Source organism: Meleagris gallopavo, chromosome 2 (genome assembly GCF_000146605.3).
Source record: "Meleagris gallopavo isolate NT-WF06-2002-E0010 breed Aviagen turkey brand Nicholas breeding stock chromosome 2, Turkey_5.1, whole genome shotgun sequence".
NCBI classification, from domain to species: domain Eukaryota; kingdom Metazoa; phylum Chordata; class Aves; order Galliformes; family Phasianidae; genus Meleagris; species Meleagris gallopavo.
In genome coordinates this window covers 87,202,496-87,220,981 of record NC_015012.2, presented here as the reverse complement: position 1 = coordinate 87,220,981, position 18,486 = coordinate 87,202,496, and the positions used below count along the sequence as shown (strand labels likewise).

The following is an 18,486-nucleotide window of genomic DNA, read 5'->3' as shown; positions in this document are numbered from 1 at the left end:
TTTTAAGGTATAGAAATCTAGTTTCAGGATCTAAATAATTTTTGGATTTGGTAGAATCACAGACCCATCCAGCCTGGCATCCACAGGCTCTCTGGGCAGCCTGTTCCAGTGACTCAACACCTTCACAGTAAATAATATATTCCTGATATGTATTCTAAATCTACCCTCTTCCAGTTTAAAGCCATTTTCCCTTGTCCTGTTGCTAACTGCCCTTTTAACAAGTCCCTGGTCAGCTTTCCTATAAGCCCCCTTCAGGTACTGGAAGATTGCTATAAGATTCCCCTGGAGCCTTCTCTTCTCCAGGCTAAAGAGCCCCAACTTTCAGTCTGTCCTTGTAGGTGAGGTGCTCCAGCCCTCTGGTCCTCTTCATGGTCTTCTTCTGAACTTGATTGGACAGCTTGATGTCCTTGTCTTGGGGGACTTAGAATTGGATGCAGTACTGTAGGAGTGATCTCGAGTAGAGTAGAGGAGCAGAATTGGTCACATTTCTCTTGATGCAACCTGGGATACAGTTGGCCTTCTGGGCTGCAAGTGCCCATTGCTGGCTCATGTTGTTGTGTCTTTCATCAGATGACACGCCAAAATCCTTCTCCTCAAGGTTGCTCTCAAACCATTTTCTGCCTGACCTGTTTTTGTACTTGGGGTTGCCCTGATCCAGGGGCAAGACCTTGCACCTGGCTTTGTTTCTCTTCTTGAGGTTGGCATGGGCCAATCTCTCAAGCTTGTCCAGGTCCTTCTGTATGACATCCCTTCCTTCTAGCATGTCAGCTACATCACTCAGCCTAATGTTATCTCCAAGCTTGCTGATGATGAAGAAAATATTCAGGTCAGAATAGTGGAGAAGGTTTTTCTATGGAGTGTTGAGTTGTTTTTCCTCCGTTCTCTTTTTTTTTTTTTTTTTCCCCTCTCCAAATGCAAGACTTTAAAATCATCTCTATAGACTAAGTTTTAGATGGTGTGTTTGCTGTGAGCAGTGGTGGGGCCTATGGAAGTGTGCCACGTTGCGTTTGTGAACTCTGTTTACAGATAAAGTTGCCTCCTCTTGTCCCCGAGGACAAGTCTGGAAAAAGTGGTCCCTCAGGAAAGGGCTGCACAGCTCAGGAAGTTTTTACATACCTGTTGTTTTGCAGAGATGCAAGTAGGAAACACAGTTCTTTGTTCTTTGCCTCTTCTCCGTTCTCCATCTCTTAACTGTTTGCAAGATGGAGGAGCCTGCAGGAGAGGAGATGCTGCTTGCTGAAGCCTGCAGAAGCAGGAATATGAGCTGTTTGGGCAGAAACAGGCGAGCAGGCTGCTGCCTGCCTCTGGGAGAAGGAAGCAGTCTTTTCTGCAGAAGGCAAGAAAGCTGCTGAGACACGGCAGGGGAGGTGATCTGTCTCCTTGAGATGCTGACCTCTGAGGGGAGGAAGCTGAAGCCTTGTCCTCCTGCTACTCTGCTCCTTACAGTTCCAAAGTTTCTTTTTCCCAGTGAGGCACTTTCCCTTTGTACAGTTCTTTACAGCACACAGTACGTTCCTGCTTTTCTCTCCTACAGAAGTGCTCTAGCCAACTCTCTGCAGAGCACATCTCCTATAGTTACCTGTGTTGCTGTGCTTTCAGACCCTTCAGGCTGGAAGTTAGACAATTAGTCTGTCTGAAACTTAGATAAACGCTAAAGTGGTGCATTAAAGTGTGACTTCTCAGAGCATTAGTATTGTGCTGGATTGGGGCTGACAGCTGAATTCTGGCTTTCGGCATTTAGAAAATCAAGGGGAGAATGAAATACTGTGTAGAAGTCCCAGGGGCTTGAGCACAAAGCAGCTTCTGCAGGTTTCCAGAAAGCCTCAGCTTGCTTGTGCTACTGAGAGGTGAGCAGTGCTGACCTCAAGCAGAGTGGCACATCCCTCTGGTTAAAATCCTTGGTGTGCTCTGAAACTGCAAGGTGAGTGCAGCAGTGACCTCCTCCCATCAAGGAGCTGGGGGCCCTGTGCCATGAGGTTTTGTTTTTTCTGGGTGTTCATCACCCGGATAATCAAGTGGGCAGTGTTTCAAATTCTTGTCTTTATTAGGGTATGTGGCATCATTAGTAGGCTGGCAGCCATACTGAACTTGTTGTCATAGTACAAAATGATCTCATGTTTAAGGGGGAGAGGAATACAAAAGGAGATAAGGCATGCCTTGCCTCTCAGACTTCCCCATCCACTCTTTGGCCTAGTGAACTGGGGTGATGCGCATAGATCACTCAAAGTAATGCCTCCTCCTTATTTCCATGGAAAGTTCAATAGATACAAAGAGCACAGTCGCACTGATAGAGCAAATTCTCAACTACAAAATGCTATTTCTCAATGTAGTCACCACTGAAAATGCACAGCTAATGGCAGTGGTGAACAGCAATGTGAGCCCTGCCTGAATAGCAAAAAGCACATCTCTTTGGCCTGCCTAAAAGAGAGGCTTAGGGAAGAGCTTCCTCAACAAAAGCTCAGACTGGCTCTACTGTTGAGTTATTTAATCATTCAGTGTTATCAAAACTTTCAGTGCTATAATGACAGTGTGTCTTGATTATAATCTGTATTTACAGTTTTGTGGAAGAACTCATGCATCATGTGTTAAGCATTTGTCTCAGTTGTTTGAGTAAGACTGAGCTATATTTTGCATTTAAGTAAACATTGAAAACAGTGTAATTTTCTCCAAATTATGGCACTTATAGCACAGAGAGAGTTTTGTGAGGAAAAAATCAAGTATGTGACAGACTGTGTTTTTGGTGCTACTGTGACTGGCACAGTGCTTAGCATTCCTCATGGTTCCTGGTAGTTGTTACAACCCACTGAGATGCTGAATTTGCATGGGACAGGGCAACCATTTGCCTTACTGAAGTTCTCCTGGCTCTGAACAAGAAGTTTCATCCTGTATCCATCATCTATTCATCTGCTGAATTAAATTTAATTAAAAAAAAATAAATCCTTTATTCCAGGAAAGAATTGCTGTAATTCTTAGAGTGGTAGTTTCCAGCTGACCTGCCCCCAAAGGAGAGTGAGGGCTTTTGTTTGGGGGCTGATCCTGCTCACAGATATTGTTGCTCACCTGAGCTTAGAGGTTGTTCAGCTTTTTTGAAGGCTATTATACTCTGATTTCTGGGCAGCAAGCATGGAAGAAGATGACCACATCACCACATGAGTATAGTCCTGAGAAGAGTTAGAGGTGGTTTGGGTCTTGCAGGCACCTCTATAATTTCATGAAGCCTATCTTCTGCCTCTCGTTGTCCTTTCTGGGAGAGCAGGGCTTGTATTGTCTCCTTCTTGAGTATTTCAGCAGATCTGGGCTCCCGCTTCCTCCTGAAGCTCAGCACAGTTTGAGTCTGCAGCTCCCTTCAGCAATTACAGAAATCGTGGTCTGGATCATTTCCTCGCAACAATTGCCTTTTGAGCAGGCTGGTATGCAGCTTGCAAGTTTTTCCTCAAGATGCATGCCAAACCGCAAGTGTGGGCAACCTTAAAAATCAGAGCAACATCAGGCTAATCAGAGATTAAAAATAACACTCAGTTTTTCTGGTCTCCCATCCAACATGCTAATGGAGCTATTAGTGTTGCCAGCTTTCCCCAGATGTTTTACCTCTTTTCTGCTAAAGCCTGCTGTCATTTCCAGCCTCTCTTCAGGAGCTCAAATGGGAATTAATCCTTGTGGTGTCCTTACCCCTTCTCTTATTGTTCCACCTGGCTTTGCTGTCTGCCTGCCTGCCTCTCCCTTGCATTGTAACCCTTCATCCTCCAGCTCTGATGCAATGCAGCAACTTAATGCTACAGAAGGAAGACCTTTGTGGGATATCCTGGTGTACATTCCACCTTCCCCATGTTGTGCATGCATTTTTTTTTATAGCCCTCATTTTCAGGGTGTCCCCTTAGTTGCCACATTGAAACCAATCCCTATTCTGAATCATTAATAATGTTATAAATGTGTCTGCAGTGGCATTTCCCTTTTGCAGAGTGCTCCTAGAGGCAGCCTCCCAGTTCAGGGATGCAGCTGCTTACTGCATAATGGATCCCAAAATAATCAGGATACTGTTGATGTGCTCAAAAACAGGGTATGTTTGCTATCTCTGAGTGCTTGCTCATACTTTTTTCAGGCTGCTAAATAAGTTTTCTTCACACTTTAACTGACCAATTTGACATTTGGTGTGAAATAGGTGCTTGTGTTCCCGAGCACAAATGCTAAGCTCAAACTCAGGCTTAGAATGTCCAATTTAGCGTTTGAAAATGGGACTGTTCCTCTGAAACCTGCATGTGTGGGCTGAAGGGGACCTGGAGCTGTGGGTGAGTCATGAGGATTGAGCACTGCAACTCTGGTGCTTTTTTATAGCTTTTTAGATAGGCTGGTTTTTTTTTTTTGGGGGGGGATTGTCCTCTGTGCTGTTTCATCTAGTGGGGACAAAGAGCTTCAGAGCAGCACAAGCCGTGCTGATGGCACAAAGCTGGTCACAGACAGCTGTATGGAGGCCTGGTGATCTTTCCCAGGAGGCTTGGTGGCTGTGATCTGTTCTTTTCCAGGCACACAGCAACACCCATGAGCAAAGGTCTGAACTCGCTTCAGTTGGGCATCATAGAATCATACAATGGCGTGGGTTGGAAGGGACCCCAAGAATCATTAAGTTCCAATCCCTCTGCCACAGGAAAGACCACCAACCTCCAGAAATCATGCTCAGACTCCTCGAATGCCACATTTGGCACCCTGCAATTTGCAGGAAATGTCACATTTCCTTAGGGGCAAGGCAGCAGTTCCCTGGGGCATGCTGATCATGCACTGCCACTTTCCACTTAGGAAAATGTAAGCACAGGAGGGTGAAGGAGAGTGACACTGCTTGCCAGACATGCCGCTGTGCATTTGTGTTCAGACCGTGAGGCTTGTGCTTCAATTTGCAGGAAGCCCCACTGGCTCTCTGCTTTTCCTCTTTACCTGTCTGAATGGCAAATAGTATTGGAACATCCCTTGCTTGTGTGAGACAATGCTTCTGGCAAAATGGGATTCAGGAAGTCGGAGAAAGCTGATGCTGGCAGGCCATGAGGGTGGTTGTACTCGCTTTATGGAGACATCAGTAGGAGTTACCCACATAAAACTCCCAGATGTTGAAGAGCAAATGTGAGTGGAGAGGTTGACTCCTAAGCACTGCTGTGGGTGGATGGAGAACGTGGAGGCCTGGACTCAGATCGCAAGCTGTACCTCTTTTTTCTCTGCTAATATTCAACTTCTGCAATTTATTCTGTAGCATTTATACTGGAACTTGAGAAATACAGAAACAATAACATCCACTTAGACTGTCAGATAAATTGTTTTGCAATATTCATTGTCTGAAGTCCAATAGTTGTACAAAAAATCACTATCATCAAACTGGAAAAACAAACCTCTGTGATACACAACTATTATTTTTCAATGTATAATGATAGCTGTAGTCAGACTTCAAAATTGCAAGCACTCTGGTCAAAGCTAGATAAATCTCTTCAAAACCCAGTAGACATTGCCTTGCTATTTTCAGACCCCAGCAAGAACCAGCCAGCAATTCTCTGCCATATATTTTTTCTGATTACAGACAGCAGGTTTCCATCCAGATCACAGGCTCAGGGTGATAAGGAGAAAATGACAATGTTGTAGCATCCGGTTTGTTGAAAATTGATGATATGGATGTGTATATTTTTTAATTCGTGGAAGATGAAGCATGGATACTGCGTAATTTTTTGAAGGCCTTTGACAAAAAAGAACGTTTTCAATGTCTTACAGAGCAGAGGGAGGAGAATTATTTTGGTACAGGCATGAGTTTGATGTTAGCAGCAACAATGCCTATGCAAGTTGGAAATATTGAAATACGCATTTGCTGTTGTTTTGTTACTTACAGTTCTTACACAAACAACTTTTTTTTTTTTTCACTTGAAAGAGAAGAGGAATATTTTTGCCTTTATGCCTCACAGCTGAAAGCAGACATCTGAACCCAAATGAAACGCATGAGAAGAAACTAATGCGGTTGTTTTGTCACTTCCAGTCTGTGTACAGTAGGGTTTCAGTCTTTGATGGACTGGTGAGAGGAGTGGAAGGATGAATTGCTTGTCACCATGTAATCTGTCAATGTATAACTTGTCAACATATAATCTGAGTCAGCCTCCGGAGAAATAAGTACATGCTTTGTGGTTGCATTCATAATGAACTCAGTGAAATGCAGATACCTTGTACTAAGCCAGAACAATTTAGCTGCAAAATTAAGCTAATTGAAAAGATCTCTCTAATTTTGGGATGAAGTTCTTGCAAGCAGGTAGGGGCTTTGTGTCAAAAACTCATCAGGGTGCCACTGTAGGAAGCAGAGAGCCTTGAAGCTCTGCTATTGACGATATTCACTTGCTTTGGCAAATCTCTTGCATTGCAGCACAGGTTGCAACACCTCTCAGAGCTCCAAACTACTTCTCCACACCTGTCCCTGCCTGCTGTCTGTAATTTAGCTGCTCTCATGAGCTGCTTTATGAAGTTTATGTAATTAAAGTTACATCTGCGGAGGAACAAAGAGAAAAGACAGGCAATTCAGTCTAACTGGGAACCTTGACTTGACTTTGCTTAGTGCATAGTTTCAAGCATCTGCTTAAAAATTGTTAAATAACTTTACCAATAAGTAAAATCAGATAAGTATCTGTGTATGTTACTGATGGTCCAGAAAAGCTGTGACATACTAGAGTGACAAAGATCCCAACAGTAGTGGAGAATAAAATAACCTGAATTTCTCACTCCTGCTCTTCAATTTCACATTGCAAAGTGAAAGATGGCAGGGATTTATATGCTGTTAGCCAAAAGGCATGGCTGCCCCAGATAGCGTCTATAATACAGGAACTTCTTACTTAAGTGTGCAGAAATCCATGATGGGATTTATTTCCTGCCCTTCCTAAGCTCCCAATGAGAGAAGAAAAGTATGCTGTAATCCTGGAAGAAGAGTCAGTCTTGAAAACTACAACTCTCCATCAAATACAGTAATGGGAGCGCTAACCATGTTCTCTGCTCGCTGTTTTTTCCCCTGAGCTCTAAATATAGTTCCCAAATGTGAAAGCTGTAAGTTCTTACAGTATCATAGCAGTGTGAGCTCATCACAACTGGCATTGCCAGAGCTTCTCTCCTCTCTTGCCTTATGTTCCTGAACCCTTCATTGCACCAAGTTGAGTTTTTTCCCAATTTAGCAGCGAGACACATTCGTAAAAATAGGTTCCCAAATTGCTGAGCAAACATTTCCACCTCCTTTCTGGAATAAGATCTAGTGCTCTTGTAAGTAGAGGGTGCATTGGTTCAAAAACCAATGTCAATAATAATTGAAAAAAGATAAATCTTTCTTTTTGTATTTCTCATACTGATTTGGATTATTTCTGCAGCCAGTGCATAGGAAAGTCAGGGCAAGAGGAGATGAAGGAGAAGAGTGTTTTCTCAGCAGCTGAAAGGTTTAGGCTAAAGATTGGCTTGGGATGGACAGGTGGCTTGAAACCTCTGGGAGCTGCTCTGTCTACACTTGACTGCCAGAGAGCAGTGCTGGGTTGGGTACTTTGGAGCTGCACTCTCTGTTTGCTGACTATGAGCACTGGGTTCAGTTTCTGGTGCAGAGATTTAAGCCTAGCTTAAATGAAAGTGAAAAAGAGCAATGGGAGAAGGAGATAGAGATCACACAGGTCCCTGTTCTCTGACTGTTCCATGCATGCCATGCTAGATGTTACCAGTGGAAGGAGGTCTGGAGCTTATTCCCTTGCTTTCAGTGCTTTGCTGGTTCAAAGCTATGGTGGGTTATGAAGAGCTACCTGACAAACCTTCAAGGGATTGCTCTGAAACATGTAAGTAAAGAACCACAGAATCATTAAGATTAGAAAAGGCCATTAAGATCAACTAGTCTAACTGCCATCCCAACCATGCCCACTAACCATGTCCCCCAGTGCCACATCTGCACATTTCTTGAACACCTCCATGGATGGTGACTCCACTACTTCCCCAGGCAGCCTGTTTCAGTGCCTTACTGCCCTTTCTGAGAATAATTTTTTCCTAATATCCAACTTGAACCTCCTCTGGTGCAACTTGAGGCCATTACTTCTCATCCTAAGTGACATTAATTCAAAGCAACTTTTGAATAAGGTAAGGGTTTCTTGTTTCATCATTCCTCTAGTCTGACTTTAGGTGAGATGTTACTCCTTGTTGTGATACTGGGCAGCCAATCCCCAGGGAAAATCAAAGCCTGTAAATGTACAAAAGTGGCCCATTTCCTCCAGAAGAGATTTTGATTTTTATGTATTTTCCTTTTCTTTCTACTGTGGTTTCTACAAGGTGCAATTTTTGCATCCTAGAATGTTGTTTTAAATTATCTCTTGCAATTAATTGCTATCAATATTACAGTAACAAGAGCTAGGAGTTAATATTCCAACTGGGGCATTTAAGGTTAAATTTCTGATGGTATGGTGCAGGTTGCTTGCTGTACTGATTGGTTCCAAAGGGACTGGTTGAAACAAAGGGCATTTAAAACTCACAGCCATGTTTACCATCTATAGCTAAATAATATATCTAGAGGCTAACCTAGAAATGTGATGGGGTTTGTTAATTTTTATTTGTTTTAAGATGCAAATAAAATTGTGAGCATATCATCACAGGGAAGCAGAGAAAAGAAGATGAAGCAATATTCATGGTTGTACATTAATGGGTAAAACTTACTGAGGCTGCCCCCAGTTTGTTGCAGCTGTGAGCCCTTGATTATGTGGAATTACTCCAGTGTGGAAAGCTTATCTAAGGGCCTTTATTCCACACACGACCTACTTTAGGCCTCTGTGAAGTGCAGAAGTTTGACATAACAGGTCAGGTGTTTCTGCTACAAACATAAATCCTTCGTGAAAATCGCTGCTGCAATGTTTAGCCACTGGATGTCCTCGTTTTCAAAGGTCTGCAAAGGTTGATCAGCCAGAAAGAAACATGTTGACGTTTGTAGAGTGTTGCATAAAGATGTTCTATGTGTGCTGTGTATTGCCAAACTCCAAGCTTACCACCCATAAAGCAAGAGAATCAGCAGCAGAATTGGTTTCACTTCTTAGGGCTATTAAACTCCTACAGCATGCAGAACATGTAGTTTGTTCCATCTTTCTTGTTGACTGAACTATTTGTTTCTGTAAAAGCTTGCATTGCTGCACTCTTGCATACTTAAGGCACAGAGTAGCTCACTACATTTCTTCCTCCTTGCAGTGCTATGTTTACTAGACTTGGTTACTGTTTTTGCTGTGGATTCTAACTGGAGCTTGATCTTTCCAAATTCATATTCTTTTTGAAGGCTGTACCCCTCTGACCACAGGGGCTGGTTCTGCTGACAACAGCATCAGCAGCAGTGTGAGCCCAGGGGAATCCCTGATCCGATCCCACAAGGACATTACCAGCAGCAGGTAATGACATGCTCCTGCTGCCCTTGCCCTAAAAGCTGGCCCTCCCTTTTGCTCAGAAGAAGGCTTCCTTTCTCCTGAAGCAAGTGAACAATCACTGCTCACCTTTGCTTTGCTGTAGGCTCCCATGCTTGAGCATCCCCTGCAGCTAAGGCTGTTTCTTGTAGGTCTGATGGGATCATCCTCCTTGCCAAACATTCCTATCTTTTGATTATTACTTGATATGGTTTGTCAAACACTTTCCAACAGCTTATAAAAACCAGAGCTGGGGGGAAGGTTGGCAACAGGATATCTGTAACTACATGAGAATTTCATGTTTGTTCATGAAACGTGAACGTCTTCATGAAAAACTACCTTGTTGGTTTTTTTTTTTTTCAGTCTAAAGTTTCAAGAAAAACAATCTACTTAGCTTTTTCAGCCTTTTATTTTCTTTAATTTAAGCTTCTGTTAAACCACATCATCTTTCCAACAATGGAAAGCCTGTGCTATGTAAACACGTTTGAAATCATGACAGCGAGTTTTGCCAGAGGACAAACGCGGTAGAAAAATTAAGGCTGGACATCTTTCCCTTATAAAGGGTTCTTCTGTTATAAACAGACATATTTATGCTAGACACATTCGCTTCATGTACCAGCACGGTTGTTCCGTTCTTCCCTGCTGGTGCATGAGGCATCTCTCCAATAAAGATCAATCTCCCATAGCTGCTGAAGTCTTCTAAGGTGACTGGCCAAGTGTGCCTTTATTTTTCTACTTTGTGATGTCCTTCAGGTGGCATGGCATTTGATGAGTGCTTCAGAAAGAGGCAGATACGTTATCTTTCCAAACACAGTTCTGCAGGACTGGTGGGTCTTTGTGGAGACTCATTCTCTCAGGTCAGAAGAGGAGCCATGCCCAGAGCTTCCCATGTGGATAGAGACCTGAGAGGCACCAAAAGACTCTGAATCTGGATATTTGTTCCCCACTCAACAACCATGCTGGTTTCTAGGTTCTAAACCAAACTTAATATTCAAATAAGCAGAGAGAAAGATTTGGAATGCTAGAAGATAGCTATGACAGAAGGAAAGCACCCATTGCAGGTCCAGGTGATGTTGTGCTTGATCACAGTGTCATTGTCTTAACTCCAAGTACACCCTGCTGCTTCTCTAACAGGGAAACTAGCAGAGTGTGGAAGGAACATACTGTCTTGTACACACTGAGTGAAGGAGAGCAGCTTCAGAAGAGGCTATGTGAGGTAAGAGTCACAGAATCACCAATTGACTGAGGCTGACAGGGATCTTTTGGCTCTATCTGACCCTTGTTCAAAAAGGGACACCCAAAGCAGGGTGCCAAGGGCAGCATCCAGTTGCCATCCTGTTGAAGGAACAGATTTATCAGTCCTTTCCTAGTGTTCTCTATGCTAACTGTGAAGAAGAAAAAGAGCTGGAACCCATCACCATTGTTCTGATAACAGTCCCTGAGCAAGCTGCAAGCTTTTCCTCCTGCACCCATGGCCATCCCTTAACAACTGGAGCCCACTGTGATTTTTGGGTGGCTTTTGGAAAATGGGAGATGTTGTTTTTGGCCACTGCAAAATTGGAGAATTGATTTGGAAAGCTGGAAAAAGAGGTAAAAGGTTTTACAAGCAGCAAACCCTAGATTTGCAGTGAACAGAGAGGATTTTTCTGTCCCTAGTATGAGAACTCTGATGCAGCTTCAATGAAAATCAATAATTGATCTACATCCATTTACAGATGCATCAACACTTATGTAGGCTGAAAAAACCTTATCCCTGTGTGCACATTTTGCTTTTAAGCAGCTTGTTCTTGGGCTGCCTGTGAATGTATCTGCTCTCATCACAGAGGGAATGCCCGGTTCCTTCTAGAAGCAAGCTGGGGCCATGTCTTTTTCTGCTGGATGCCAGTAAGAGGACTGACGATGCTGAACTGCTACACAGCTTGTTAGATAAGTGCAGAGCCCTTTAAAGCTTGAGGTGGAACCAGGATTTACCTCTTGAAAAACAACAGCCATCCATAAAGTCAGTTCTACGGACAACAGTTCTCCATTCTCCCTCACAACAAGCAGTATAGGGCTGAAATCAAAATAAATCTCTCTCTTTTTAGATTTTCTGGTATGGAATGAAGCTCAGCAAACATGCTGTGATTCTCTCTGTTTGCTGCCTAATGCCACAGATCATAGACTGTGCAGCCAGTGCAGGTCACATGCCTTTGTTCCCTATATAGAGGTAAATCTGTGCTGTGTTATGACAAATTCAAGAGGAATTTCGCTTTTGCTTCATCTGGTAAATGAGCAAGCACCTTGCTCACAAGAAGACGTCCCTGGGTCGGGGAGCCAAGTTGCAGAGCCAAGTTGTCCACTTTCCTGAAAAGGAACAACTAGTGTCTCAGAAACACAGGCTGGTTGAGATTGGCAGGTGCCTCTGGGTGCATCTGGCCCAACCCCTGCTCAAGCAGGGACACCCAGAATAGGATGCTCAGGACTACATCCATATTGAAGATATCTAAGGAGGAGACTCCATAGCCTCTGGGCAGCCTGTGACAGTGCTCTGTCACCTGCACAGCACAGAAGTACTTTCTGGTGCTCAGAGGGAATGCCCTCTGTTTCGCTTTGTGCCCGTCACCTCTTGTCCTGGCACTGGGCACCACAGAAATGAAGCTGGCTCTGTTCTCTTTGCATCCTCCTTTCAGGTATGTATAAGCATTGATGTGATCCCCCTGAGCCTCTTCTTTTCCAAGCTGAGCAGTCCCAGCTCTCTCAGCTTCTCACCAGAGAGTGCTGCAGCCACTTCATCTTTGTGGCCTTGGACTCCCTTCTGTAGTGAGGGGCCCCCAGATGAGCATAGGATTCCAGATGTGGCTTCACCAATGCTGAGGGGAAGGAACCTCCCTCACTGCTGGTGATACCTTGCCTAATGCAGCCCACAGCGCCATTAGCCTTCTTAGTGACAAGGGCACACTGCTGACTTATGTTCAAACTGGTGTCCATGAGTTCATGGAGAATGTGGGATTTTTAGCTGTTAAATATTAAACTCGTTAGGCACATGTACTGCTGAATGTATGCAAACTGTTTTTTTGTTTTTTTTCCCAAAGGGATCTTGTACAAATGTCATGGTTGTTGCAGCAAAAGTTGTAACTCTCTGCTAAAATGACTTTTGCTAAAGCAAGGTGGTCTGGATAGCAAGATTACTGTGTGTCTTTTCAGTGTACTGCATGCTATATTCTCTGGCAAACACATCAGAAAGATGTGATCATTTTAGCTGATGCTTTCTTCAAAATATCTGAATCTGAGTCAGACTCATGAGGTAGAAAACATCTCTGGTGAGATTATGAGCAAGTAGAAACTAGATCTCACAGAAGGCGGTGCTGAGCCAACTTGTGATAGAGATTATCAGCTCCTCTCATCATTTGTGATGACAGAAGGAGAAAAGGCTCCCTTCTGAGACAGATTTCAAAATGTGAAGAAGGGTTTTGTTTTCAGTTTGAGGGAATTTCAGCAGAGGAAGATGAGCAGGGAAGCGCACGCGAAGGTCAGAAACTTTTAGCATTTGGATATCAGTGTGAGGGAAGAAGAGACTCATGCAGGATTTACCATGTTTCTGCAGAAGCTAGAAAGTGCCAAATAATTTTGTTTCTGGCTTCACTTATATCTGTTTTCCTCTCATTTTTCCCTTTACTCAGTTTTCAGCCCTGAGATTAATTCATGGTGTAGTGTAGAACTTCCTTGGTCTCACAAGGGTCTTGTAGAAGATGAAGAGAGAGGAAGGCTGAGACAAAAACTGTATCATCTTGCCACATCTGCATTGGACCAAGACTGGGTGAACCATGTCTGTATGGCTTCAGGCTGAAAACTGAAGACATTTAAAAGATCTCAACCAAGTGAACCCACTAAACTGATTTTGAGATGAGAGCTCAAACCTGTTCCAGAGTACCAGCAGCTCAAGCAGGTTACAAAACGTTGGTGCCTTTAAGCATGGATGTTAATAGATTTTAACTTCCTCCTCACCCAGGCAATGATTTCCATGAGTGGAAAGGCATCCCTATGGAGATGACTGAGATGTGTTTGGGACATTGCCTTCATGCCCATACAGTTTTGACAGAGCTTATCACCGTGCATGGTTCAAGGGATGCAGTGAGGAGCTCTGGGCTGGGACCAGCCAGGCTTTCCTTAGGTGAAACAAGTATCCAGCATCAGGCAGGCAAACCCAGCTCCCTCCAAAAAAACCCAGCACTGTACGGAACAAGATGGTGGATGTGCAGGCAGCAGGATTACCAGTGTCGTCCTGCCAGCTGGGGCTGCAAGGAGCATGTGTCAGGAAGGAGGCCAAGGTTTCACATTCCCTTATGTCTACAAGGCCTGTGGGGCATCTGGGTGAAGCATTGAATATAAATGAATGGTATAAATCTTGAATAAGATGTTCAGCTTTAAGGTCTGTGTTTGCATGTGAGGTGAATAAATAGTGGTACTTTGTAGTGAGCGGTATCCACCTTCACCTCTGGTTGATGGTACTCCCATGTGAGGATTCCCACCAATGGGCAAGAGCAAGTGTATATTGCACGACAGATAGTGATTGGAGGAAGTCAGTTTTTCAGGCTTGTGTCCAACAGAATCATCAGATCTTTCTCTGGTACACATATTTTCAAGTTTTTGTAGTCATCTCATCTCTTCATATAATCAAATTAATTTGAACACGTTCTTAAAATCCAATACAGTCTTTACTAAGCACATTGATATCTGGAGAAACCCTCTCTCATAGGAAAGCTGATGATGATCTGACAGCAGTTTCTTGCCTTTGGGAGTTCATGAAAGGTATCCAGAGTCCCACTCCATCTCATCTTGCTTTCCGTTTACTTTCTGTTGGCCTGCAGAGCGTTTGATAAGTGTCCATAAACTTCCTAATTCACCACAGTATGTCTGTTTGCCAAGATTTACTTGACCTGAATTCTTTTGATAACAATTGTTTGTGACAGTTTTAACACAGGTTGTACAGAAGGAGATAGCTGGTTTAATAGATGCTGTGACCTGGACATTCATGCTTTACCATTTTGCTGCAAACAGTAAGCTCATGGGATTTATTATTATTATTTTTTTTTTACAATTTGCCTATTTTTAATGGTAGCTAATTATTTTCCAACTATATATTTTCTCATAACTAGAAGATCATATATATGAAGTATATATGTCCTGCACTGCTAATTTACCTTTTGGTATTCAGCATGATATCTCTTCAGAGGGGCATTTGAGTCTGAAGGCAGTTGTGCTTCTCATTGCTCTGCTACATAACACCTAGTCACTCATTGCATTCAGTCATCAGCTCTTAACTGCAATTGTTGCTGCGACAGAGGCAGAAAAAATGTTACCTGGTGCAACTGCTCACTACAATTTTTCTATCGGGCATTCTAAATACATTCTGCTTGTATTTCCTTTATTCTTGATCTGATTCATTAAATAAGTCACTTTCATATTCTATGTTTCTTTTTCTATGGAGAAATGTCAGATATTTCATTCTTTTTACTGAAGATCAGTAATCATTTTCTATTGTATTTTATGATTTGAAAAAGAAATCTATGGCAAAAATAGTTAAAGCACAACAGTCTAATTAATGTGCACTCTATGAGCTAAACAGCTATTATAGGAAATTAGTGGAGAGTATAATCAACATTAAAACTTGCCTTTATGAATTCCAAATGTGGAATTGTATGTGCATCTATAATTGCAGATAAGACCCCATGTGATTACCCTGAGGGCATTAAACTTCCCTTCCAGTTAAGATGGGAGGAAGAAGGAAATTATGAACCATACAACAACTATATGTATATATACATTATGAGCCAATTAAAATATTTTTTCAAAGCTGTCAAATTTTTACTACCCTCCAGTGTTAGCTGCTTTTGCTTCCCATCACTCAGCAAAGTATTCTCCAGATCTATTGATCAGTACCAAAGTAATGGCCCATAAAGATGGTGTTGGCATGAGCAAAGTTACTTGCTGCTGCCATTGCACTGTCACAGTTCTGCCCCAACAAGGACAGTGATGAGTACAGAAGATGTATTGGGTGCGGCTGAAGTCCCTTTGTACGTTGAGGCCAGAGAAGAGAAAGCTGAGGGGCAGTAGGCATGGCCCCAAGCTGCTGGAATTCAAGGAGCTTTTGGAAAATGCTCTCAGACATAGGGTTTAATTTTGGACGGGCCTGTGTGGAAGCAGGAGTTGAGGTTGGTTATCCTTCTGGGTCCCTTTCAGTTCAAAGTATTTTAATTCTATGATTCTATGAAGCCTGCCTGGGCCAGCTCCCCAGCAGGCAGTAATGCTGCACAGTAATGCTGCAGCTTCCTGTACAGTAATGCTGAATGAATATGGCTTCGAGCCCACTGGGAAATGGGTTCCTCCGCATCTAGTGGATGAAGAGTATGGGATGAAGGTGTGGCTTGATGCCCACCAAAAACCCCAAGTTTCTCTGTCAGGTCTGAATGCAGGGTAGAGTGACTTACCTCCTCCTGGTGCCTGTTATTTCATTTTAATCCCAAACACAGCAGCTCGGTTGTCTCTGTTGGGCATGGGAAATGGAGCACTAAACTGCACACAGTGGAGTGATATTTAATTAAATTATGGTGTTGATTCAAAAAAAAAATCAAACACAGGTCTGAATTTGTGGCTCTACTTGTTTGCTTGACAGTAAAAGAAGTAAAAATTTGCTGTGAGAGATCAGACCTTTTTTGGACAAAGCAAAATAGTGAAAGCCTGAAAAATATTTGGGGCTCACAATCTAGCCAACAGCTGTGACAGCATAGCAATGGAAAGGAAAGCAAAGGACAAAAAAAAAAAATTAAAGGTAGAAAAAACATCCCCAGTCACAAGCTTCTCCCTACCAGCCAGAACCTATTAATTTGTTCTTCTGGCCAAAGAGGATGATGGATGTCAGCCCCAGAAAGTTGGTGTGAAATAAGAAACCATAGGATACAATGGAACCACATATTATTGGCCACTCCTTACAAACCAAACTGAAGCAAATAGGATTAAAGCAAAGTAATACCTCATGTGATTACAGCTCATTGTGTTCAAATAAAAGGTGACGTGAGCGATTTGTTTGGGGGTGGGAGTGGAGAGGAGGAGAGAAGTGATGCAGCAGCTATTGCTCAAAGTGATTGCTATTTATAGCACTACAAAAACACGCTGAATGTGTTAAATGCACCGCTGGCAGCATGTGCCACTGAAGCTTTGCATTAGCAGATGGTAATTCATTGGAACTCATAGGGATATCTTTGTAACAATGGTACATTAACATTATTCCATACCAATTATTTCAGACGCACAAAAACTTTGTGGATGTGATGCTTGTAACCAGAATTCATTGCAGTTTTTGTAGCTATAATCAACATAGGAATGCTTCGTATTTCCACCCACCTGCTGCTTGTACAACCCCCTTCTAAACAATTCAAATAAAAACCGAGGAATAAGTGTGGTTGGAGTCCTCATCCAGCAAAACTGAGAGGAGTAGGTCAGTGCTAGCAAACTCCAGCGCTGTAGCAGCTCTGCAGGCTTTCTGCTTGCTGGTAGTTTAGCAGTACTCAGTTGAATGTTCACAGGGGTGGCTAACTCCTCCTCCAGTGGCATTAAGGCCTGTGTACTGAGAGTGCTGGTTAGATTATTGCAGCCTGGACTGCTGCTATCACCTGCAGTCTGTGAGTCTCTCCTTCTCCTTTCTTTGTGCCTTTCTTGTTTTACCTCTGCTTCTTCACGCTCTGTAATTGCATCTCCTCCTCTCTGAGGGCACTGGGAAACCTGGCTGCGGGAGGGAAGAAGGCCTTAATGCAGAAGTAGCTTCAGGAACTTGGTGTGCTTTTTTTCCCTTTTCATTATTTTCTTATTGTTAATTTGAGTGGGTCTTAAACTCTGAATTTTATAAACTACTTAAACTATGATGATGCTAAAAGCTATTTCTCTCCATTCTCTCTCTTTTTTTTCTCCCCCTCTGTACTCCAAAATGCTCTTTACTGTCCTGACTCAGTTATTCCTGCTTTTGCTGCAGCAGTCACCTTCTTCACATTCACTGAAAACCAGGGCCTATTATCAAGCCTATTATAAGGAATTCAAAATTTGACATTGGTTGCTTGAATTGCAAACAAACGGAGTGTTCCTTTCGGAAAATCAGAGAGCAGTTCTGCATAATTGGTGCCAAGGAAGGGATCTGCAGTGTAACCTTGCTCTCACTTCTCCTGAATGATAACTGGGAATAATGCTCCTGAGGTCAGCTTCACCTTATCTGTATTTTACATTTCATTGTCTGAGGTCCTTAAAATCACAGAAAAGTAGTTTTATATATATATATATATATATATATATATATATAAAACTACTTTTCTGTATATATGTATAGGTTTGTTGGCAAGCACATAAAAGGACTGATGTTCTTGCCTACATACCCAGACCAAACTGGTAGTGGTTGTAGGATTTTTGTCTGATAGTCCAGAAGATACTAAGTTTTCAGTTGTAACCTGTCTCCCAGATTTCAGTTCTGACATGACAGAACGTGCAGCAAGTACCTGCCGCCATTTCCAGCTGAGAAGGTGATCCCTTACACGCAGCACAGCCCTGCTGGCAGTCCTGTGTAGGTGAGACTGCTCCTTGCACACGTGCTGTGAGTAACTGGGGTGTAGTCAGCCCTCAGGAGTACATCCTCTTTAGAAGGTTTTTGGTAACAATTTCTCCTGTGTTTATATGCACCTTAATGCACTTTAGCAGAGCAACGGTGGTGGACACAAAGCCTGGTGTGGGTTGCCTGATTGCAGTATGAACAATAGAAAAAAAATGTGAACCGTGGCATCATGGTGAACCAGAGTTCATCTATTCCCCTCCAAAGCTGAGTTTGGAGAAGTCTAATCGTGTCTGCCTGAGGCTGAGTAAAGCAGCTTGCCAAGAAAGAACCTGCTGCACGCATTCATTTCTCTACCAAAAAATGTCTGTGGCATTGCCTCTCTTACAGATTCCATACACCTCAAAAGCTCAGGGCATTGCTGGGAGAGTTGTAAGACAAAACCTAGCTGTCTTGAGTAAATAAAGTCAAGGGAAACAGTATATAAAATTATGGAAGTACTTTAAG

General features: G+C 42.9%; 1 protein-coding gene across 1 annotated transcript in view; it reads left to right on the top strand.

Annotated features, from left to right (window-relative positions):
• Positions 1–18,486, top strand: part of LOC104909960 (elongin-A-like) — a 61,794-nt gene that overhangs the window by 25,938 nt on the left and 17,370 nt on the right. Inside the window, exons 3-4 of the mRNA XM_031552247.1 lie at positions 9,290–9,398; positions 10,545–10,626. Of these exons, the coding sequence (XP_031408107.1) occupies positions 9,290–9,398; positions 10,545–10,626 (191 nt within the window). The remainder of the gene's footprint in view (positions 1–9,289; positions 9,399–10,544; positions 10,627–18,486) is intronic.